This window comes from Dama dama, chromosome 20 (genome assembly GCF_033118175.1).
Source record: "Dama dama isolate Ldn47 chromosome 20, ASM3311817v1, whole genome shotgun sequence".
NCBI lineage: Eukaryota > Metazoa > Chordata > Mammalia > Artiodactyla > Cervidae > Dama > Dama dama.
Genome location: NC_083700.1, coordinates 108780733 through 108805170, shown reverse-complemented (window position 1 = coordinate 108805170; position 24438 = coordinate 108780733). Strand labels below are relative to the sequence as shown.

Here is a 24438-nt window from a genome sequence, read left to right as displayed (position 1 = left end):
ATAACACCACCCTTATGGCAGAAAGTGAAGAATAAAGTCTCTCTTGATGAAAGTGAAAGACGAGAGTGAAAAAGTTGGCTTAAAACTCAACTTAGTTCAGAAAACTAAGATCATGGTACCCAGTCCCAGCATTTCATGGCACATAGATGGGGAAACAATGGAAACAGTGACAGACTTCTTGGGGGCTCCAAAATCACTGCAGATGGTGACTGCAGCCATGAAACTAAAAGATGCTTGCTCCTTGGAAGAAAAGCTATGACCAACCTAGACAGCATGTTAAAAGCAGAGACATTACTTTGCCAACAAATGGCTGTCTAGTCAAAGCTAGTAGTCATGTATGGATGTGAGAGTTGGACGATAAAGAAAGCTCAGTGCCGAAGAATTGATGCTTTTGAATTGTGTTGTTGGAGAAGACTCTTGAAAGTCCCTTGGACTGCAAGAAGATCCAATCAGTCCATCCTAAAGGAAATCAGTCCTGAATATTCACTGGAAGGACTGATGCTGAAGCTGAAACTCCAATACTTCGGGCACCTGATGCAAAGAACTGACTCATTGGAAAAGTCCCTGATGGTGGGAAAGATTGAAGGCAGGAGGAGAAGGGGATGACCGAGGATGAGATGGTTCAATGGCATCCCTGAGGCGACGGACATGAGTTTGAGTAGGTTCTGGGAGTTGGTGATGGACAGGTAAGCCTGGCATGCTGCAGTCCATGGGGTCACAAAGACTGAGCGACTGAACTGACTAAATAATATGAAACTTTAAAACACCTCTCAGAACAAAACAGATCAGGTAGACAAAAAATAAGGAAGCACACATTAAGACATAAACAACAAAATCAATAAGGCATATCTAATATATAAAACTTTACACACTAATGTCCTTTTCTCTCAAATGAACATGGAACATTCATAACAATTGATCAAATATTAGATCATAAAGGAAGCATCAGTAAATTCCATGAAGCAGAAATACTGTATACAGTGTAATGTGTTAGAAATGAATACCAAAGTAAAAATCAAAACACCCTTCCATCTGGAAATAAAAACCACACACCTTTATTTAAAGAAACTTCTAAGTGAAAGGGGAAATGAATATCAAAATGACAGAATTTCTGAGAAATAATAAAACACTAATTTTTATAATCTGTGGGATATAATTAGAGCGGTGATCAGAAGAAATTTTATAGCCTTGCATACTTATATCCATAATAATCAATAAAAATAAAAGACTGAAAATAAACGAACGAGGTTTCTAATTCACAAGCAAGAAAGTGAACCATAAAGTTAATTTCAAGGAAGAAAATAATAGAGGTGGAAGTAATAATGATGCAGAAAACTGAAAATATAGATGTTAATGCTTGTTTTTGAAAACCATGAACAAAATACAGAAAATCCTCCATTTACCCTAATACAGACAAAGCAAGGGGAAGTCCATTTTGCACCTGAGCTGGTGACTAGGGAGAGTGGGTACCATACTTACGCACACAGAAAGGGGTCTTGCCCGACCAGTGATGATCCTGCTGGCAGATGCGCACGGACATGCCGATCAGGCGGAAGCCGGCGCTGCACTGGTATACCACGCTGCCCCGGTAGTTGAAGTTCTCCCCGTTGATGTGCCCGTTGACGATGGGCTCAGGGGTCCCGCAGTGTCCGGCTTTGGTGAGATGTGGGAAGAGAGAGTAAATTGCACAGGAGCATACAGAAAATGAGGTGAGGCTTGGTCGGGGAGGGGGAGACAGGCACAGTGGGGAAAAGCACCAGCCATTGTTTTTCTCTCCTCCCCCCGACAGTGGCATCCAGGAGTGACTTCAGGAATCCTAGACATGATAGAAATAGTGTTGAAGAGTGAAAGTGAAAAGTGAAAGTTGCTCAGTCGTGTCCGACTCTTTGCGACCCCATGGACTATACAGTCCATGACATTCTCCAGGCCAGAATACTGGAGTATTTTCCCCTTCCCTTCTCCAGGGGATCTTTCCAACCCAGGAATCAAACTCAGGTCTTCCACATTGCAGGTGGATTCTTTACCAGTTGAGCCACAAGGGAAGCCTAAGAATACTGGAGTGGGTAGTCTATCCCTACTCCAGCAGATCTTCCTGCCCCAGGAATCGAACTGGGGTCTTCTGCATTGCAGGCAGATTCTTTACCAGCTGAGCTACCAGGAAAGATCTGGCAATCCCACATCCCAAGTATACACATAGCTGATTCACACTGTTGTGCAGCAGAGACCAGCACAATATTGTAAAGCAATTATACTCCAATTACATTTTTTTAAAGTCCAGAAAAGAGCTGGACGTTAAAAACAAATCCCAAGGTTGCATTCCAAATAGCTAGCCATCTTGAACTTTAGTTGCTGTGTCTGTTCATGGGTGAAAAATGATCATTCTTATGACCCGGCCTCTGGGATCACCCCCTCTTTTTCTCATCAACCAGCATTTCTAGAGCATCTTCCATACGGAGGGCACTGTGGGCTATGCTAAGGCAGTCAAAGCTTGGTTGTGTTGAAAATTACCAAGTAATTCATCCTCCTTTCTTCTTGAGTGGCAAGGAACACAGACAATATAAACCCAGGTGAGTTATTTTCACTAAATGGGATTTGGATAGAGTACATTCCTAGTGTTTCTACTAGCATCTTTTTGGTTCTGTGTAGACATAACTCATGACTGTGTCTCTAACAGAGGCCTGAGACGGAGGGAGGGCAGCTGTTCACTTCAGAACAGACCATCCAATCTGTGTTGCTGGGTCTGTGTAGCTGGGACCCTCCTTTGGATCCAAGCAGTAAGAGGATCCAAGAAAGGAGTAAGAGAAGAGATGACTTTAGAATCTAAGGTTTAGGCAGGGAATGGATTGCCCATGGGAGAAATGATAACTTTGACTTTTGTAAGCTGGGTCTGTGTAGCTGGGACCCTCCTTTGGATCCAAGCAGTAAGAGGATCCAAGAAAGGAGTAAGAGAAGAGATGACTTTAGAATCTAAGGTTTAGGCAGGGAATGGATTGCCCATGGGAGAAATGATAACTTTGACTTTTGTAAGCTGGGTCTTTGTAGCTGGGACCCTCCTTTGGATCCAAGCAGTAAGAGGATCCAAGAAAGGAGTAAGAGAAGAGATGACTTTAGAATCTAAGATTTAGGCAGGGAATGGATTGCCCATGGGAGAAATGATAACTTTGACTTTTGTAAGCTGGGTCTGTGTAGCTGGGACCCTCCTTTGGATCCAAGCAGTAAGAGGTTCCAAGAAAGGAGTAAGAGAAGAGATGACTTTAGAATCTAAGGTTTAGGCAGGGAATGGATTGCCCATGGGAGAAATGATAACTTTGACTTTTGTAAGCTGGGTAAGTTTTTATGCTTTTGTCCTACATTGACATATTTTTGTCATGAAACAAGCTAATGGCAAAAAATACTTATATATTATAAAATATAATATAGCACATATAATATTGTATTTTTGTAAAATACTTATATATGTAAAATTTGCTGTGTGTGAAGTCGCTCAGTCATGTCTGACTCTTTGCAGCCCCATGGACTGTAGTCCACCAGACTCCTGTCCATGGGATTCTCCCGGCAAGGATACTGGAGTGGGTTGCCATTTCCTTCTCCAAAAATTTGCTAATATATAATATAAATGGTATTTTAGATGTTTTGCAGGGATGTGTCTCTGTAAGTTTCCCTGGAGGTAAAGACTGGAATTTCACCCATCATACAAGAGCCAATAAAAAGGGAGGATCTTTTTTGATCAGAATGAAAGCCCCTCAGAGGTTTGTCTCATCAGACCTGAAGTTCTCATTCTTTTCGATGCCCCCAAAGGAAGCTAGCTCAGCATTTTGGTTATGGTAAATAGCGTCTGACTCATTTGAAAAGACCCTGATGCTGGGAAAGATTGAGGGCAGGAGGAGAAGGGGACGACAGAGGATGAGATGGTTGGATGGCATCACCGACACAATGGACATGGGTTTGGGTGGACTCCAGGAGGTAGTGATGGACAGGGAGGCCTGGCATGCTGTGGTTCATGGGGTCGCAAAGAGTCGGACATGACTGAGCGACTGAACTGAACTGAAATACCCAATAGCTAGAGTTTAGATTAAGCATTTTATGACCATAGGTAAAATAGTACTGTTCAATGATTGGGATCCAGCTTTGGAAAGATCTAACTTGTCCTGTAAAGGGACAAATGGACGGGAGAGGCCCCGGGGTGGTCACTTACCCAGGCAGCGGACTTCGGAGCCACTCCAGAGCCCGTTGGCCATGCACTCCCGCACCCTGGAGCCCACCAGCGTGTACCCAGAGTTGCAGGAGAAGATGGCTGTCGCTCCGTAGACAGAGAGGGTTCCAATGCGGTGCCCATTGGGGGGAACGGGGAGCTCTCCACAGGAGATGACTACAAAGACCAGAGAATGCTCAGGAAGCCAGTCCTGAGAGACGGGGCGTGTGCTGCTTCTCATTAGAAAGAATAGTGACCAAAGTAAGATCGGTTCAACCTACTCTAATGGGACTCATGACCAGAATATGGGTCACCATGGTGACTGTTGTGCTGTTACACTGCACCCACGATTCTCAACAGGGCTGTCACCGGAAGCACCCAATGTCCAGACCTGTGGCTCGCTCCTCGGCGTCCAGGGCGGACAGCGGGCACTCCCCTTGTCCTCTCTGCCGAGCCGAGCAGCAGCCTCACAGTCCTGCTCCAGAGAGTGCTGCAGACACCACTGGCTGCACTGAGACATAAGCCCTGCGTGTAATGAAGCTGTCCCATGCTCGTGACCTCTACTCGGTCACAAATACACGGCCGAGTCTGGACTTGGACGAACAAAGGCCACAGTGTCTTGCATCATGGGTGTTAGGAAGATACCACTCCTTGCAACCAGTCTCAAATGTACCCTTGAGCACTGACAAGTGATGTCCTTCCATCCCTTCACAAACATTTACTTCCTCTAATACACCCTTCTGACTGAGTAAATAGCATTCGTATATCCCTATGGGTGGGCGCTGTGCTGACCCACTCAGAGCCCCCTTAAGGACTGAAGGGCTTCTTTCTCCAGATTGTAGCTGCTGGCAAACATCCCTTTCTGTGAGCCCTCTTCAGATGGCCTTGGTTAAAGAGTCCTCACATCTAAGGTCATGCTCTCTTCCTCGGGCAGCTGGAACCCAGGGTTCAGTGAGTGTGGAGGTATAAAGCTCCCCTGCCTTAACTTGTGGCAATTCTGAAGGGCTGCCCAGATTCAGAGCTCTTAGCTGGGTCAGTTGAGGCATCACCATCATCATCAGAGACCACCTTCTCCATCTTCCCAGTCCCATTTCTTTCCTCTTCCCCCCTCCTCCTTCCCTCCCCTCCCCTTCCTCAGATGGTGATCCCAAGAGCACTGCCTAACAAATCTCCACCTTAGAGTCGCTTCCCAGAGACCCTGATCTCTGAAACTATCTCAAAGACCCAAAGAAAAGCAATGCACAATGGAGAAGGAGACACAGGCACACTTAGGTGGCCTGTCGCTTGCACTCTATTCATTCCTCCTGCACACACTTCCATTATAGCTCTCATCACACTTTGGTATCCTTGCTTCTTTATTTGTCTGCCTCTTCAGTAGATTCTAAGCTCCTGGTAGGCAGGAACCACAAGCTTTCATCCTCATATCTCTATACTACCTGGCATGAAGGTTGAATAAATGAATTAGTGGATGCTCACCTGGACAGAGGCAGCTTTTTAATAAGATGATAAGATGCTGAGAAGTGTTTCCTTAAAGGAGTAGGCCTCTCCCCAGCTCTTGGTTCTAGGTGAGTGTTCAAAAAAAGGTTCACTGCAATCCCTGGCTATACCCCACTTTTCCCCCTCCCCAATTCAGCCCATGTTATGAGACAGTTCGAGTTGGAGGCACTGTGCCAAACTTGCCCACCCTTTCCTCCTGGGCTTACTTTGGCAGGTGGGCATAGAGTTGTCGAGGCTCCATTTGCCATTGGCCTGACAGTGGATGACCCTTTGGCCGGTGTAGTAGTAGCCAGGGTCACAGATGAGCATCAGCTGGGCCTGGAACTGGTACTGCGTCTCGAAGATGAGCCTCCATCGACCGTGTTCCATGCTGATGCTGCTGATGTCAGGACAGGTCACAGCTGGGGAGGTACGAAGCAGAAAGGAGGATTCATTCATTGATTATGGATGACATTGGCAAGAGCCCAGCGTTGGGGGCTGGGGGACCATAATGCAGTTATGATGACTCTCAGAACCTTCAGTCCCCAGGCAGACGTAGTCTATGAATGAAGTGAGCTGGGTGGGGGATGTGGCAAACCATTGGGGTGGCAGATCTGCCAAATTAAAAAAAAATAGGGGGGAGGTGGCACTCTGTTGGTTTTGATTGTGGATGTGAGACTGCAAATTCCAGGTGGTCAGATCTACCTTTTCCAAGGGAAGCTAGAAATAGGATTTTTATGTAAAAGTCTTCTGATTTAAAAATGTTAGGAATAAATTAAAACTATTTATTTTATTTTTAATCATAGGGTAATTGCAATATTGTGATGGTTTTCGCCATACATCAACATGAGTTGGCCATAAGGCTACAAAATATTTTTATAAAGCACTGCACAGGCCAAAGAGCCAAACCAAAACAAAACAAAAAACCTCGTATCATCAGACTGGATATAGCCCATTAGGCTGCCCACTGGCCTTCAAATTGAACAGTACCTCCATTGTTTTGGAGAAGGAAACAGCAACCCACTCCAATATTCTTGCCTGGAGAATTCCATGGACAGAGGAGTCTGGCAGGCTACAGTCCATGGGGTCACAAAGAGCCGGATACGACTGAGCGACTATTACTCACTCATTCTGTTGTTTTAGAGTCTTGTGATCAAAGGATGTCGAATTTCGAATACTTTTTCCATCTAAGAGGAAGTGGACCAGTCATCCCTAGGTTCTTTGATGGTTTATGGATACATCTCAGGGAACAGTGGTCTATCGATGTTTTGAAGCAATTTCAAATGGGAACCCAAGTTGGTAGATGGAGATATCCACTTGTCTCAGATCTGAGTGCCAGCCTCTATGGACATGTTTTTCCTATTTCGCTCAGTCCTTGCAAGAATCTTTCCAGCTGCTTACCCAGCCCCCCGACATACCCGCCTCCCCTACCCAAGGACTCACGGACACACTGGGGGGGTACATTGCGGTTGCTCCACAGGCCAGTCTCCAGACACTCTGCTGTGGCTTCAGCACCTGCCTGGAGGTGGTAGCCTTCACTGCAGCTGTATACAGCCTTGGTCCCCACTGTGTACTCTTTGCCAAACACCATTCCATTCTTGGGGGCCTCAGGAAGCCCACAGGAAAGAGCTGGCAGAGGAGAAAAATGTATGAGCCTGTCTGCTTCAAGATGGTGTTCTGAGAACATTTTTTTATTTTTCCTCTTCCTTGAGGCCCTAATATAAAGATAATAAAGACTAATAAAAGGGAAAAGCCTCATAACAAAGAAGAAAATGGGAATATCATCTGCAGAGGAGATAGAAAAAGAAACTCTGGAAGATGAAATGCAGATAGAAATGTGTCGATGGATTAAATGGAGTTGAGAAGCTGGAGCACAAAATATATACAGGAGGGAGCTGTGAGGTAAGACCAATTCTCCGTCCCTTCACACAAATACAGTGGAGAGGCAGCCAGGCAGCCATTTTCCAAACTAAATAGAGATGGTTTTATACCAACTTAAGACAAAAAAAGAAAGGAAGGAAGGAAGAAAAAGAAAAGAACCCCTTTGAGAGAACTGGGGATGCTTGAGTAGGAGCAGGTATCCCAGAGTAAAGCTCTTTTAACTCTTAGATATAAGGGCTCCCACCCTCAAGGCTGCCCCTCTGCCTGCTTATCTCTGCCATTTACTCAGTTTGATAGGGGCAGAGTAAAGAAACTGACTATGCCAAAGCCTTTGACTGTGTGGATCACAGCAAACTGTGGAAAATTCTTAAAAAGATGGGAATACTAGACCACCTCACCTGCCCCTGAGAAATCTACACGCGGGTCAAGAAGCAACAGTTAGAACCACACATGGAACAACAGACTGCTTCAAAATTGGGAAAGGAATATGACAAGGCTCATATAGCCTATGACATGGTGTATTGTTACCCTACTTAATTAACTTATGTGCAGAGTACATCATGTGAAATGCTAGGCTGGATGACTCAAAAGCTGGAATCAAGATTGCTGGGAGAAATATAAACAACCTCAGACATGCAGATGATACTGCTTTAATGACAGAAAACAAAGAGGAACGAGAAGCCTCTTGATGAGGGTGAAAGAAAAGAGTGCAAAAGCAGGCTTAAAACTCAACATTCAAAAAACTAAGATCATGGCAGCTGGTCCCATCAACTCAATGGCAAATAGATGGGCAAAAAGTGGAAGCCGTGACAGATTTTATTTCTTTATTTTCTGCAGACAGTGATTGTAGCCATGAAATTAAAAGATGCTTGCTCCTTGGGAGAAAAGCTATGATGAAATTAGAGTATTGAAAAGTAGAAACATCACTTTGCAGACAAAGGTCCATATAGTCAAAACTATGGTTTTTCCAGTAATCCTGTATGGATTGAGAGCTGGACCACAAAAAAGGCTGAGTACCGAAGAATCGATATTTTCAAATTGTGGTGCTGGAGAAGACTCTTGAGAGTCCCTAGGACTGCAAGGAGATTAAACCAGTCAATCCTAAAGGAAATTGACCCTGAATATTCATTGGAAGGACTAATGCTTAAGCTGAAGCTCCTATACATTGGCCACCTGATGTGAAGAGCCAGCTTACTGGAAAAGCCCCTGAGGCTGAGAATGACTGAAGGCAGAAGGAGAAGGGGGCGACAGAGGACAAGATGGTTGGATGGCATCATCGACCGAATGGACCCGAGACTGAGTAAACTCCGGGAGATAGTGAAGGACAGGGAAGCCTGGCGTGCTGCAGTCCATGGGGTTGCAAAGAGTCAGACATGACTTAGGGACTGAACAACAACAACAAAAGGGACTAAGTAGGTGATTAAATAGTTAATCCCATGAGAGGACTGTAAGTAAAGAAAAACACATGGAGACGCCTATAAGTTAGCGATCACTGGAGAAAGCAGGTTTGCTTATCCACAAAACCAAGTGGGCTTTCTTAGCAAAAAAAAAAACCATGCAACAGAAGCAGAAGGCATGCCTCCAAATAATAAAGCTGGTGGCATGAGACCCACATTCTGCCCAGTGAGCTCAGTAAGTTAGTGATCCCAAGGCCATGCTCCTCTGGGCACACTAAAACAAAAATATGAAGAAGAGGTGGCATTATACTACCGCCGGAGATGATTTACCATTTTTGGCATAGGTGAGGGCCTTTTTGCTCCCTTCCATTGTGCCATGACAGTCCCAGCTTGACCATATAAGGACGAAAAAACTCCCCTGCCCACCGTGGAGGAAGAGCTGATGATGGAAACGTGACATCTGCTCAAGAATGAGGAAGAAGGTGATCTCCCCCTCCCCACTTTCCCTTTCATTATAAAACTGTAGCCCACCAAGTTCTTGGGGCATGGCATCCTCTCACCTGCCTGCCTGTAAGCCTCACAAGCGTGCTATTCTAATAAGTCACTTTTTTTTTTTATAGTACATTCTCAATGTATTTTATTTTTATTATTATTATTTTTTTATTAGTTGGAGGCTAATTACTTCACAACATTTCAGTGGGTTTTGTCATACATTGATATGAATCAGCCATAGAGTTACACGTATTCCCCATCCCGATCCCCCCTCCCACCTCCCTCTCCACCCGATTCCTCTGGGTCTTCCCAGTGCACCAGGCCCGAGCACTTGTCTCATGCATCCCACCTGGGCTGGTGATCTGTTTCACCATAAATAGTATACATGCTGTTCTTTTGAAACATCCCACCCTCACCTTCTCCCACAGAGTTCAAAAGTCTGTTCTGTACATCTGTGTCTCTTTTCCTGTTTTGCATATAGGGTTATCATTACCATCTTTCTAAATTCCATATATATGTGTTAGTATGCTGTAATGTTCTTTATCTTTCTGGCTTACTTCACTCTGTATAAGGGGCTCCAGTTTCATCCATCTCACTAGGACTGGTTCAAATGAATTCTTTTTAATAGCTGAGTAATATTCCATGGTGTATATGTACGACAGCTTCCTTATCCATTCATCTGCTGATGGGCATCTAGGTTGCTTCCATGTCCTGGCTATTATAAACAGTGCTGCAATGAACATTGGGGTGCACATGTCTCTTTCAGATCTGGTGTCCTCAGTGTGTATGCCCAGAAGTGGGATTGCTGGGTCATATGGCAGTTCTATTTCCAGTTTTTTAAGAAATCTCCACACTGTTTTCCATAGTGGCTGTACTAGTTTGCATTCCCACCAACAGTGTAAGAGGGTTCCCTTTTCTCCACACCCTCTCCAGCATTTATTGCTTGTAGACTTTTGGATAGCAGCCATCCTAATAAGTCACTTTTTATCTCTCACTTTGCCTCTCGCCAAAACCTTTCTGCACTGAGACATGAAGAATCAGAGCTCCTCGGAGCCCCCATGAAATGTCACCTAGTGGTTTCAAATGCAACTTCTTATTCCTGGGAGAGACCTAGTGGGCAAGGATGGCTGTATATAATAACAAAGGTAACCCACATCTTTATCTGGAAAACTCAACCTTCCCTTTAAAATATGAGCAAAGATCACTATATGTATGAAGAAGAAAACCAGCAGCATGAAAGAGATAAACAAAGATTAGATTAAAAACAGAAAAGTCTCCTTTAGGAAAAAGAGCTAACTCAGGTAACAGAAGTCTTATGGTCTTTAAATCCCTGATTGGCAGAAACAGATGCTCTAGAGGGAGCTCAGGATGGAGACCAATAGGCTGCCCCCTCAGCCACTGCAGCCTCCCCACCAGTGCACCATGAGGGGGCCCATGATGTGAAAGAACAGGATGCTGGCCCTAGATAGCTATTGAGAAACTCAAGGTGACACATCATAAAATGAGAACAGAGTGCTTTGAAAAGAGAACAAGCTGAAAGTGAGCAAGGAAGGGCCCTTTTAAGTTAAAAACACCATCAACAAAATAAGCATTAAAAAGGAGTGGCAACTGAAGACAAAGATATGGCTGCCTACCATGTCAGGAAGCAAAGGATGTTGCAGCCATCAAGTCATCCACTCACCCACCACCACAGTCACCCCCAGTGGTGAGCTCTGAGGAAACTCATGATGGAGACAAACAGGCTGACCCCTCCGCCCCTGCAGCTGCCCCAGTAGTGCACCCTGAGGGGATTCAGGATGGGAAAGAAGAGGATGCTGGCCCTAGATAGCTAAGGTGCTTATCAAAGGAATGATTTCAATGAGCCCTGACTTCTGCATCTTCCATATATAGAAGGGCTTCCCAAGTGGCACAGTGGTAAAGAATCCACCTGTCAATGCAGGAAACACAAGAGGCAGGTGCAATCCCTGGGTCAGGAAGATCCCCTGGAGTAGCAAATGGCAACCCATTCTGATATTCTTGCTTGGAAAATTCCATGGACAGAGGAGTCTGACAGGCTACAGTCCATGTGTCACAAAGAGTCAGACACAACAGAGCATGCACATATATAAAAGAACACTAACTCATTAACCTCAGCTGTTTGGTTTTCTTTAATTAACAGTAATCTTTTGATGTTCTGACTATCTGGTTTTTATTGCAAAAACTCATATATATCCTGGCTCCTCCCTTGCCTCTTCAGAACAGTCCCTCAGAGCTATCTGAGAGGCTGTCTTCTGAGCCTAAGTCTGCCATATAAAACACAATTCTCAACCTTTAGGTTGTGAAATAAAATTCCTATTTTATGACAAGAAAAACTTAAAAGTTTTCTCAGCCCTTTGGCTTCCTCCCTTCCTCCCCATTCGTGTGCATAGTGATTTGCCTTATGCATCAATGAAACCTCCCCAGTTGCTCAATAGAGAGCAACATTCTCCGAGCATCAACAAGTTGTTGTTCAGTCACTAAATTGTATCCTACTCTTTGTAACCCCTTGGACTGCAGCATGCCAGGCTTCCTTGTCCTTCATTATCTCCTGGAGTTTTCTCAGATTCATGTCTATTGGGTCGGTGATGCTATCTAATCATCGCATTCTCTGCTGCCCCTTTCTCCTTTTGCCTTCAATCTTTCAGCATCAGTGTCTTTTCTAATGAGTTGGCTCTTCATATCAGGTAGCCAAAGTATTGGAGCTTCAGCTTCAGCATCACTCCTTCCAATGAATATTCAGGGTTGATTTTCTTTAGGACTGACTGGTTTGATTTCCTTGCAGTCCAAGGGACTCTCTCGGAGTCCAAGACTCTCAAGAGTCTTCTCCAACGCCACAATTTGAAGACACCAATTCTTCAGCACTCTGCCTTCTTTATGGTCCAACTTTCACACCCACACAAGTACTTTGATAAACCATAGCTTTGACTCTACAGACCTTTGTTGGTAAAGGTTTTTGGAAAAAATCAGAGACAAACATATGCTATCTATGTTTGTCATAGCTTTCCTTCCAAGGAGCAAGTATCTTTTAATTTCATGGTTGCAATCACTGTCTGCAGTGATTTTGGAGTCCAGGAAAATAAAATATGTCACTACTTCCACTTTTCCCCCATCTATTTACCATGAAGTGATGGGACCGTGAAGGTGACTGGTAAATTTTTTTTTCTTTCTTTTTTATAATACAGTACATAATACTGAGAATGTGGGAGGAGAGACAACATGCCACAGTGGAATTATAAGTGAAGAAAAACTAACTGGATAGCAATGAGCGTCAAAAGCTGTAGACTTTATATAGGTATAATTCAATAAATCTAATTTCTGGGAATTTATTTTAAAGAGATAAATATGGATGTCCCCAGGATGGAATTATAAAGATTTAAACAGCATCACTGTTTATAGCAGCAAAAAATATGGAAGTTCAAATGACCAACAATAGGATGATACTTGAACAAGTGAGTTTTTCTACAGTGCTATAGATCATTGCAAATATTGATAACAAAGTGTATTCAATCATGTAATAGAGCTAACAAAATATGAAGAGCTTTGTACACCAATAATGCCATTTTTATCAATACTATGTGAAAGATCAAAGGAAATGTTAACAGTGGTGATTTCAATTGATGGGGTTATAGGTCTTTTATGCTTTTCTTTTGCATTATCTATAGTTTTTTTTTCTTCTTCAGATTTCTAGTCTGAATGTATATTACTTTAAGAAAAAAAAATCCCGCAAGTGACCAAAAGCAATGCATATAAACTGCCTGGTATGTATCAGGTGCTTGATCACTGATGTTTCGTAGGTGATGGTCACTGTTCATTCTGCTTCCCCTGGCCCCTCGTCTTCTGCTGCCTAACATGATCCTTCAGGCACCATCAATTGTGTGGCTTATTTTGTGATCTCTCTCGTTGTCTGTGGTTTTGCAAATGCTCTTGCTGTTGCCTAGAAAGCTTTCCTTGCCAATGTCTGGTTCTTGACTTCTCTTGTTCTATGAGCCCAAGTGACCCCTCTTGTGGGAATTGCCTAGCTATCGAGGAGCAGGTAGGTCCCCTCTTAGCCCTGGGCTCCCCCAGCCCTGTTTGCACTCCTGATACTGCACTTCCATCCTCCTTGCATTTCTGTGCTACATATCTATCTCCTTAAGGAAATCAACCCTGAATATTCATTGGAAGGATGGATGCTGAAGCTGAAGCTCCAATACTCTGGCCACCTGATGCGAAGAGCCGACTCGTTAGAAAAGACCCTGATGCTGGGAAAGATTGAAGGCAAGAAGAGAAGGGGGCAACAGAGGATGAGATGGTTAGACAGCATCACTGACTCACTGGACATGAATCTGAGAAAACCCCAGGAAAGAGTGAAAGACAGGGAAGCCTGGCATGCTGTAGTCCATGGGGGTCACAAAGAGGACATGACAAATCAACTGCACAACAACAATCCATCTCCTTCTCTGCTCTGAAAACACCGAGGCTTTCTTTCACACATGTGTGTATCTCTAGGGCTTCAGATATTATGGATCCTCAATACATGCTTGCTGAAGGAATGAATTAATCATCCATGAGTAATTCCACATTTGGAAGTGACTGGCGCTGGGACAAGCCCAAGCTGTGGGTAGGACCCAAGCCCCACGTCACCTCTTCCCCACCAGCTTCTTACCTTGACAGAGAGGAATGGCCTCACTCCACAGGTGGTAGCCCTGGGGGTGCCGGGTACAAATGGCCATGCTGTGTCCCACCAAGCGGTAGCCGGCATTGCAGCCAAAGTGGATGGAGCCTCCGGGCTGGGTGCTGGTCTGGCCCAGAAGGAAGCCATGGAGGGGAGCCCTGGGCAGGCTGCAGTAGGGAGCTGCATGACAAGATGAGGGTCAGGGGCCACACGCAGAGGGAAGACGGAGGTGGTCCTTCATGCAGGCTCCCCTACCCCCCGCCTTGCTTCTCCCCCTCTTTCCCATCTTCACCACCGCCAGGTCCACTGCTAGTTAGGAAGCTGTTACGGAAAAGCAGTCAATCCGTTTTGGAAAGCCAAAGAAATGAAAAGGAAAGAAAGGAAAAGAGAAGGGAAGAGAAGGAAAAGAAAGGGAGGAAAGGAAAGGAATGACAAGAGCATAAAGGAAAAAAGAAACAGTTCTATGAAGCACTGGGTCACCTTTGGGTCTGGAGGCAGCACAGGGTGTGCAGCTCAGTTCAGGCTCTCAAATCCTGCGAGCTCCCAAAGAGACACAGAAAACAATCTGATGTGGTTGGTGTCAGAAAGATGTGACTGCAGGGCTGAGGCCTCTGGAGTCAGGGCTGCGCCTGAGTTCCACTTCCCAACTCTCCACCGGTCTGTGACGTGAGACAAATCTCTCAGGCTCTTTCAGCTCCACTTTCCTCACCTGGACATTGGGACTGGCAATGCCTTCCACATAGGTTTTGGGATTATTTAAACGGGATCGTGTCGGTAAAGCCCCCAGCCTGGCGCAGGGCACTCTGTGCTCAGTAAATGGTCCTGCTTTCTTTTGTGGAGGGGGGTGGAGGGGGAGAGGGAGTTGTGGCAACCCAGGACGTGAAACCCACAGTCCTCATTTCCCCTTGACATACAATTTCAATTTATTTCATTCATTTATCCAACAGACAGACATCAAGTGTCTCCTATATGCCAGGTGCTATTCTAAGTGCTGGGAATGAGACAGTGAAGAGAACAGACAAAAAGCCCAGCCTCAGAGACCTTGCAATACAAACCTCTGCCAGGGATCCCCAGGGGGAAGGTCTGTGACGCCAGGAAAGAGGGCTGACCAAAGGAGCACAAAGAGCAAGCCCGTTCATCTGCTCGCAGCATCCCTAGCACGGGATAAGTCAGGACGTAGATGCCAGGACCCTTCCTGTATCTGCCCCCCAGTGTGGTCCTCTGGCCTCTTATGAGATTATATCCCTCTGCTGGTGAAACTGATGTTCTCAAACCTCCCCTTCCAAGGCAGACACACTTCCTTGCTCCTGCTTTGCCACCTGCGTCCTGTTTATGCGGTATCTACAAGTCTACCTCAGTCACGAACAAGAATCTCAGTTATAAAATATACTTAGTCACAGGGATAGAGGCATGGGCAAATTACAAGATTCTTCTGTGTTTCCATTAAGGACTCACTGTTTCACCATGTAATTAATTCACTTTCTGCAGTGGCATATGTATCATAAGTGACTCATTACCCACAAACATGTGATTAATCTTTAAAAACATCAAGCCAAGGGCAACTCCTTAATGACTTCTAGTTCAGAGTGTAGCAATCGGCACAGTGAAATGCTACTAAATTGCTTTATTTCTCTTTTGTGTTAGTAGCTGCTAGGAAATCAGCCTGAATCTCCCTGACAGTAGCTTAAGGTTTCTTTTCCACCAAGAACTGAGACCTGAAGGGCCTGAGCGACTTGTTTAATAATCATTCAACTAGTGGGTGTTGCAACCCAACTAGCTGAAGGGCATGAAGCCACCCTCCCTCTTGTGTGTATGTGGGGGGAAAGGAATTTGGGGTCTACTTTGCAGAGGAAATGGACTCTGAGAAAGTAAAGCTCCTCCTCTTCCCAGGCTCCCCTCAGCTTTCCTGGCTGGCCCTTGCCTGGAGCCATCCCTACTCAAGAGTTTCTTAAGACTTCTAGCTTCATATAGCAATAAAGCTAGACCAGCTAAGTTTAGGCTGGTCTTCCAAGTGGGCAGCCCATGCAAAGAGAAGGACTGAGGCAACAAGAGGCAATTCAGGCTATGTTTTGACATCCCTCCTAATCAATATTCTTTGAAAATTTGCCCAATATTTGTTTGGAACATAGGCCAAATGCAGCTTCCCTGGTGGCTCAGGCGGTAAAGAATCTACCTGCAATGTGGCAGACCCAGGTTTGATCCCTGGGTGGGAAAGATCCCCTGGAGGAAGAGGGCATGGCAACCTACTCCAGTATTCTTGCCTGGAGAATCCCATGGACAGAGGAGCCTGATGGGCTACCGTCCACGGGGTTGCAAAGAGTTGGACACAACTGAGCGACTTTCACTTTCTTGCAGGCCAAATGCAGCCAGGGAAAGAGTGCTGAGAGGACCGGCCCCTGCTGGAACTGACTGTGGTCTTACATAATTCATTTCTGCTCCCAAGCTCACAGAGCCGGCCAGCAGTTCGATGGATCCACTACCCTGCAACATGGGCAGCAAGCAGTCTTTCAAGTTTTCTTTCCAATGATAGACAGTAATCCCCAGATGGCAGTTAACCTTGATTTTCTCTGTCTTCTTATCTTTCTAAGGATAGTTTTGTGTCCTGGCAGATAGTTAGCTGGCGTGGCCCTCAATCTGATTCTGCCTATGAGACGTGGCTCGCAGAGCAGAAGAGAGACTCCTGGACTGGGAATACAGCCCACTGTTTGCTGCTTGTCTATCTGCCAGTTGGAGACCCACGTCTTTAGGATTGTTCAGTTTTAAGGGACTTTTATTAACATTTCAAGTGTAAGGGACAGGACCAGCTATAGGCATTATCAGCTCATATACAATAAGCTTATCTAAAACACACAGGTTGGCAGTATGAGCAGCAAGAAGGAAGAGGTTAAAAGTGGGGAGGTATAGAGGGAGGGCAGGTGGGATGTCAAGGATACTCTGCAGCCATAGGTGAGAGAGACTCAGAGGAGGAGGAGAAGGGCTGCTGGTCTCCGGGCTCGTGGAGAAGCTGCACCACAGTCGAGAATGTGGCCCATGGCTTATTGTTTTGGCTGAGAAACTTAAGGGGCTCAGGGGCTGTGGCCCTTCCCACGAGTGCTTATGTTTCACTCACCTGAATACCGAATCTTAAAGCCCTTCCGGTTGTAGGCATGGTCAGACGACCAGCGCAGGTAGACGGAGTTGCTCGAGCTGGTGACAACCAGGGGAGCTGAGTAATTCCCACTGAGGGCTTTCAGCAGAGGACTCTGTCCCGAGGGCCCTGCGGGAAGACGGCGGACACAGGATCACAGACTGCTGCAGTTATCACAGATACTAACCTTGACACCTTAAATGTAACCGCCTTCCGTTTCCCCCTCCTCAAGTGAAAACGTGAAGATTTGGGACAGTAACTCAGCACCATCATTGGTCTGTCCACTCCTCTCTCACGTCCACAGGCCTCGTGCGGGGATATCTTCCTCCTGAGCCCTAAAGCAGGGCTCGAAGAAGTCCCCGCCAACGCAGCGTGGTTGGCAGGTGAGGTGACATCTATTTGCTATCCTGGGACCTGCCCAAGGTCAAGACGCTGGTTAATGGAAGAGCTGGTTTTCAACTTGGGAACTTTTTCTACCTCACCATCTTACTTGTGCCTATTAAAAAACAGCTCAGTGCCTGCCAGATAGAAAAACAAAATTTATGAATGAATATATAGCAATAAAGCTAGAGGAAACATCAGGTCTCAGTGTCATAAATAACACAGCTCCCCAATATTCCTTCCCAGGGCTCTTCCAGAAATGCCTCCCTCTTCTTTTTTTTTTTTTTTTTTCCACCTTAAATGCCTGGAAGTTCATCCCAAGAGGGCCGATTCAAGGGCTGCAGAGTACAAAGCTGGAAAATGCAAAACACAGGATTTATTATCCTGGAAAGAACCCTGAGTGATAGTTCTCATATGCTGCTGAGACAGCTCTTGGGAGCGTGGGAAAAGTAATGGACCGTATTACACATAGGAAAGTCATCAGAACTACTGTGACAGCTCTGAAGGAAAGGGTCAAATGGCTCAGAGAAGTGGCATGCTGGGATAGGTCTGCTGTATTAGACCAGAACACCCACCAGCTGACTGTGACCTTCAGAAGGATCTGGGGGACACATCATTTCCTAAAGCAATAAGAAACACACTGTGGAGCGGGAGAGGGCCAGCATCATCAACAACCTGAGTAACAGCTATCCTCTGTAGGCAGAAACCAATGGGAGGAGATGCTGTCACAGAGCTGGACTTCCTAGTATTGATGGGAAGGAGAGGAGTCTAAATGCAGAGGCCAGGTGGAAGCACTGAATAGTCACAAGAAAGGCTAGGGTAATTACTAAAATGGGCAGCAAAGTTGGGATGCAACCAGGAGGGCCTTATCTATAGGCTCTATGGAGATGGATCACAGAACGTGATGTTCCTAAGTGCAAGATAGACGGACTGCCAAAAACAAACGAACATATGAGCAAAACAGATCATGACTATATAACCAAAAGGGCATAGAAAGTTCCAATCACTGGAATAATTTGGAGACTTGAGCCAGAACACTTTGGCTGAAGGAAAGGTTGGGTCCTAATGAAACAGGACCTTGCCAAATACCAACTGTATATAGTGGTGATTCCCCAAGTCTTTATCCCAAAAGATCTACCACTAGTAATTCAGATAACTGAATATTGGAGAAAAGGGAATGTCTGGATATTTAGAAGACTTCTGTATACAGAGCATGTGAATTCAATGCTGCTACCTGGAACCCAAAGCACTCTCAAGGCTCTTTCGTTACAACAGGGGTGTATATGGGGTAGGATTGGTAAGAAATGGAGTCTTGTTTCCAAAACTTAACCCCATGGAAGCCTCAACTGCAGTAGCTATGCCAGACATTGTAGCCTCATTAGAGTAGATTATCATCGCCTTGGTTATATGGAATGCAGGTATTACTCTAGCAAGGCATTCTTTTCTATACCCACCAGAAAGGAGGATCGTAAGCAATTTGCATTTACATGAGAGAGACAACAGTATACAACCATGTCTTGCCCCAGAGCTATGTTAATTCTCCTGCTCTGTCATAATGGAGTAGGAAGATATGTGGACCATCTGGGCTTCCTGCAGTATATAGCTTATTGATTTACTATATGGATGACATTGTTTTAACTGGATCTGATGCGCCAGAAAGAACAACCAGTGTAGATGCCTTTGAAAGACACAGGTACTCCAGAGGGTGAGAGAGAAATTCTATAAAGAATCAGGTGAACTTTTTAGGGTCCTATGGCCCAGGGCATGCTGAGACACTTCCTCCAAATTAAAGAGCAGGTTATTGCACCTTTACCCTCCTACCACCAAGAAAGAAGCACAGAGTGTGGTAGACCTCTCTGGGTTTTGGAGGCTGCATACTCTTCACTATGACCCACTTACTGGCTAACATTTAAGGTGCCAGCTTTGCGTGGTGGCTGGATTTAAGGGAGGGTATCATAGCAGGTCCGGGCTGCAATACCAGCAGCTCCACTGTTCGGATCATATAACTCATCAACTTCTATGGTACTGGAGTTTCTGTGGTAGAGAAAGATCTTGCATGGAACATCTGGAAAGTCCTAACCGGGAGGCCGTGTCATAGATTCCTAGGGTTTAAAGTCAGTTGGTACTGTCTGCAGCGGGGAACGATTTAATTCACTTACCATCAAAGATCTCAAACTCATCATACTGCTTCTCACTGAGAAAGTACTCCACTGTGATGGAGATGTTATACTCGGGCTCCACTCTCACCAGCCAAGAGCAGGTCTGGAACTGGGGATAGCTGCCAGGGTAGCTCTGACTCAGGATCACACCTGTGGAATCTGTCAGAAGCTCATTCGTTGGGCAGTGCACTTGGAGAAAGAAAGAGAAATACCAGGTATGTGGGATGGAGGTGGAACGAGTGCCAACACAATGGCTCGTCCCTGGTGTAGAGGACGACCACTGGAAAGCCAGCTGGCATTTGAGCACATCAGCAAGATTCCGACACCCATCATTATACTGCTCCGTGGGTGAGCTGGTCTCTGATTCTGAGTCAGTGCCAGACACTGCTGAGACTCAGGCTTGGCCCGTTGGCTGGAATCACTTGCTAACTCACATGTGGGGATGATACATACATACAGACAACAATAAGGTATCCTCAAACCCAAGAGTTAATTGGATTTGATTTGTACAGAGTATAGGGCAGAGGTAAGCACATGGGATTTTGAATCTAGTCAAGGCTATGGTTTTCCAGTAGTCATGTATGGATGTGAGAGTTGGACTATAAAGAAAGCTGAGCACCAAATAATTGATTCTTTTGAACTGTGGTGTTGGAGAAGACTCTTGAGAATCCCTTGGACTGCAAGGAGATCCAGCCAGTCCATCCTAAAGGAAATCAGTCCTGGGTGTTCATTAGAAGGACTGATGTTGAAGCTGAAACACCAACACTTTGGCCACCTGATGCGAAGAGCTGACTCATTTGAAAAGACCCTGATGCTGGGAAAGATTGAAGACAGGAGGAGAAGGGGACAACAGAGGATGAGATGGTTGGATGGCATCACTGACTCAATGAACATGAGTTTGAGTAAACTCCAGGAGTTGGTGATGGACAGGGAGGCCTGGTGTGCTGTGGTCTATGGGGTCGCAAAGAATTGGACATGACTGAGAGACTGAACTGAACACCTGGATTTAGAGTCCACCTCTATCACTTACTACCTACGTGGTCTTGAACAAATTATTGCCTTTCTGTGCAAATGCTTTTCCATTTCCAACCCAGAAAGATAACTTGCACCTTACAGTGCTGTTGTATTACACCAAATGTCATATATATATATATGTTATGTCATATAATTATATATTAAAATTATATATTATATGATACTATACATTATATGATATTGTGTTATTTTATTATACATTAAGATTATATTGTAATATACTATATATTATAGTATTAAACTAAATAATATATGTAAAGCATGAAACATATAGCCTCCATAAATTGTTAGCAATGATGACTATAATTATACCAGGAACAGAAGGAAACAGCCTAGCATGTGGGATCTGGTTCCCTGATCAGGGATGGAACCTGGGCCCCTTCATTGGGAGTGTGGAGTCTTAGACACTGGACCACCAGGGAAGTCCCATGAATTTCTTTCTAAATTCAGAATCTTAGAGAAATAATTTACATACAATAAAATGCACAGATTTTAAGTACACAATTTGCATTTAGGCAAATGTATACACCTGTGTAACCACTACCACAATCAGAATACAGATTATTTCCATTGCCTCGGAAAGTTCTCTCATGTCCCTTTGCCAACAGTATGATCTGCCCCAATGCTCCAGGGAATCAGTGGTGCTATTTCTATAAACATAGAGGAGTTTTGCTTGTACCAGAGCTTCATGCGAATAGAATCATATATGTGTTATTTTTTTGTCTGGTTTCTTTTGCTAAATGTAATTTTTGTAGGAGTCGACTCATGCTGATTTATGTATCACCATTTCCTTTGTTTTTATTGCTCTCTAGCAATCATAGGACAATTTGCTTATTTATTCTACTAATGAACATTGGGGTTGTTTCCAGTTTTGGATTATTACAAAATTAATATAAAAGTCTTATTATGGATATGGGTTTTCATTTCTCTTCAGTAAATAACTAGGAGTAGAACTGCCAGGTGACAGGGTAGAGGCGTTTATCTTTAGAAGAAACTTCTATCAGTTTTCTAAAGTGACCATAAGATTTTATATCTCAACCAGCAATATATGAAAATTCTAATTGCTCCACATTTTTGCTAATGCTTCGTATTGTTAGTCTTAAATTTAAGCTATTCTAGTGGGCGCACAGTAATATTTCATTATGGTTTAATTTGCATTTTCCTTGTGACTAATGATGTTGAGCATCTTTTCATATATTTATTGGCCATTCATTATCTTATTTTACAAAGTGTCTGTTCAAGTCTTTTGTATATATTTTCATTGGATTGTCTTATTACTCAGTTGTAAAAGTTCTTTCCATGGTCTAGGTTCAAGGCCTTTTCAAAAATATACATGCTCTGAATATCTTCTCTTATTCTGTAGCTTGTCTTTATTTTTTACGTTCAATTTGCTTTATCATCTACATATATACTTATATATCTTTCTTAATGAAATTAACCTATTTGTCATTTTGAAATATCTCTATTTTTGGTAATACTTCTTGCTTGCAGTATTATTTGAAATTTCTTTATGTTTCTTATGTTTACCATTTTTATGACATATCTTTTTCTCTTCTTTCATTTTTCATATCTATCTGGTATTTATATTTAAAGTGCAACTTTTGTAGCAAATAAATAATTACTCTGGCATGGTGTTTTGCAACAAAAATTCATTAATATAACTGTATTATGCAAATAATATATGTTAATCGCTTATTCTTGGTCGTTGACAGAGATGTTGAAGTCTACCACTGTAATTGCGAATTTGCCCCTTTCTCCCTGTAATTCTATGAATTTTTCCTTTATATATTTCAATACTATTGTTAAGTACCTAGATGTTTATGACTCTCACATATTCTTGATAAATTATGTTATCAGCATAAAATATTCCTCTTTATTCCCTTTAACGCTTTCTGCCTTAAATTCTATTTTGTCTAAGATTAGTTTTGCTACACCAGATTTTAGAGGTTAGTACTGGCTATCTATTTTTTTTTTTTTAATATTTTGTTTCAGATGAGGGATGAGTGATACCCTAGAGAGGCAAATGAATAATTCTAAGTTCATGGAAAGCCTATAACTAGACTTCAAAATTTTTACCAATCTAAAAATCTCTGATCTTTAATTAGCAGTTTGATTCAATTGTATTTATCATGGTTGCACAAATATTTGCAGTTAGTTTTGCTATCTCATTTTGCATTTTTTGTTTACCATGATTAAAAAAAAATTTCTCCTTTAATGTTTCCTATTGGATTAACCATAGGGATTCCCAGGTGGCTCAGTGGTAAAGAATCTGCCTACCAATGCAGGAGCCACAGGAGATGCAGGTTCAATACCTGGGTCAGGAAGGTCGCCTGGAGGAGGAAATGGCAACCCACTCTGGTATTTGCCTGGGATAATCCCATGGACAGAAGAGCCTGGATGGCTGCAGCCCACAGGGCTGCAAACAGCTGGACATGAGTGAACGACTGAGCATGCACGCACTGGATTAATCAAATTTTCTTTACTCTCATTATTTTTGATTATGGATTTAGAATTTATACATACTTGTGGGCATACATAATTTAAGAAAACTATGTATAAATTTAAACATTGTATTTAAATGTATATATTTTTAATAATGTACATGGTTAATCAATATTTATGATTTTCCTCAGCAAGAAAGGGTCCTTAACTCATTTTTTCTTTCTTCTAAGTAGGTTCTCCAGTGTAATTTACTTGTCCAGTTGTCTTCCGAGTTTTTATTTTCTACAGTCTACATAAACATATTTACTACTATATTTTACTGATTTCTTGTTGTGGTTCAGTCGCTCAGTCGTGTTTCACTATTTGTGACCCCATGGACTGCAGCAAGCAGTCCATGCAGAAACACTGATTTCTTAGCTTATTGTTAATTTTTATATCCGAATCATTCTACCTGAATTCATTTTCTTGCTGAACACCAAAAGAAAAAATGTATAAATTGGACATCATCAAAATTAAAAACTTCTGTGCTTCAAGAACCCCATTAAGAAAGTGAAAAAACAATCCACAAAATGGGAAATAATTTTGAAAATCACACATCTGATAAAGGACTTGTATTTAGAATATATAGATAAATCCTACCACTCAATAATTAAACAGATAGTTGCTAAATGTGGTAGATATTTCTGGTGTTTAATAATATCAAATTTTATTTCCTGAGCATATAAAAAACCTCACTTTCCATCCATGTGCCTATTTCTGGCCAATGAGATGTGAGTAGAGCAATGTGCGTCACTCTGGGGCTGAGGAAGTGAAAAGCCCGTATGTGAATGTCCATTTCTGCCTTCCTTTGCTGCAGCGGCGGTTGGAGGAGCGGGCCGAGATTTCAGACAGCAGCTCAAGATTCAAGCAGCCTGGATCATGGAGTTATCAGCTCTATAGAGTTATTTGGACTACAGAAAACTGTTTGAAGAAGATATAAACTTGTGTTGTGTTATGCTACTGAGATGTGGGGATTGCTTGTTATTGAGTAATGTACTGAAGTGTATCCTTTAATTAAGCTTTTAGTAGGGCAGTAACTTAGTTCTGTGTCTGAAGATTTCATTAACTCATTCTCACTCTCAATTGATAATTTAGCTGGGTTTATAATTTCAGTTTACAATTATTTTTCCTGTTGCATTTTATCT

The 24438-nt window shown here is 43.5% G+C and overlaps 1 protein-coding gene across 1 annotated transcript in view; it reads right to left on the bottom strand.

The window, feature by feature from the left end:
- CSMD2 (CUB and Sushi multiple domains 2) overlaps positions 1 to 24438 on the bottom strand; it is a 676035-nt gene that overhangs the window by 50298 nt on the left and 601299 nt on the right. The window contains 9 exon segments of the mRNA XM_061120111.1: positions 1480 to 1663; positions 1665 to 1715; positions 3167 to 3189; positions 4196 to 4369; positions 5896 to 6090; positions 7112 to 7297; positions 14102 to 14290; positions 17220 to 17366; positions 19778 to 19966. Of these exon segments, the coding sequence (XP_060976094.1) occupies positions 1480 to 1663; positions 1665 to 1715; positions 3167 to 3189; positions 4196 to 4369; positions 5896 to 6090; positions 7112 to 7297; positions 14102 to 14290; positions 17220 to 17366; positions 19778 to 19966 (1338 nt within the window).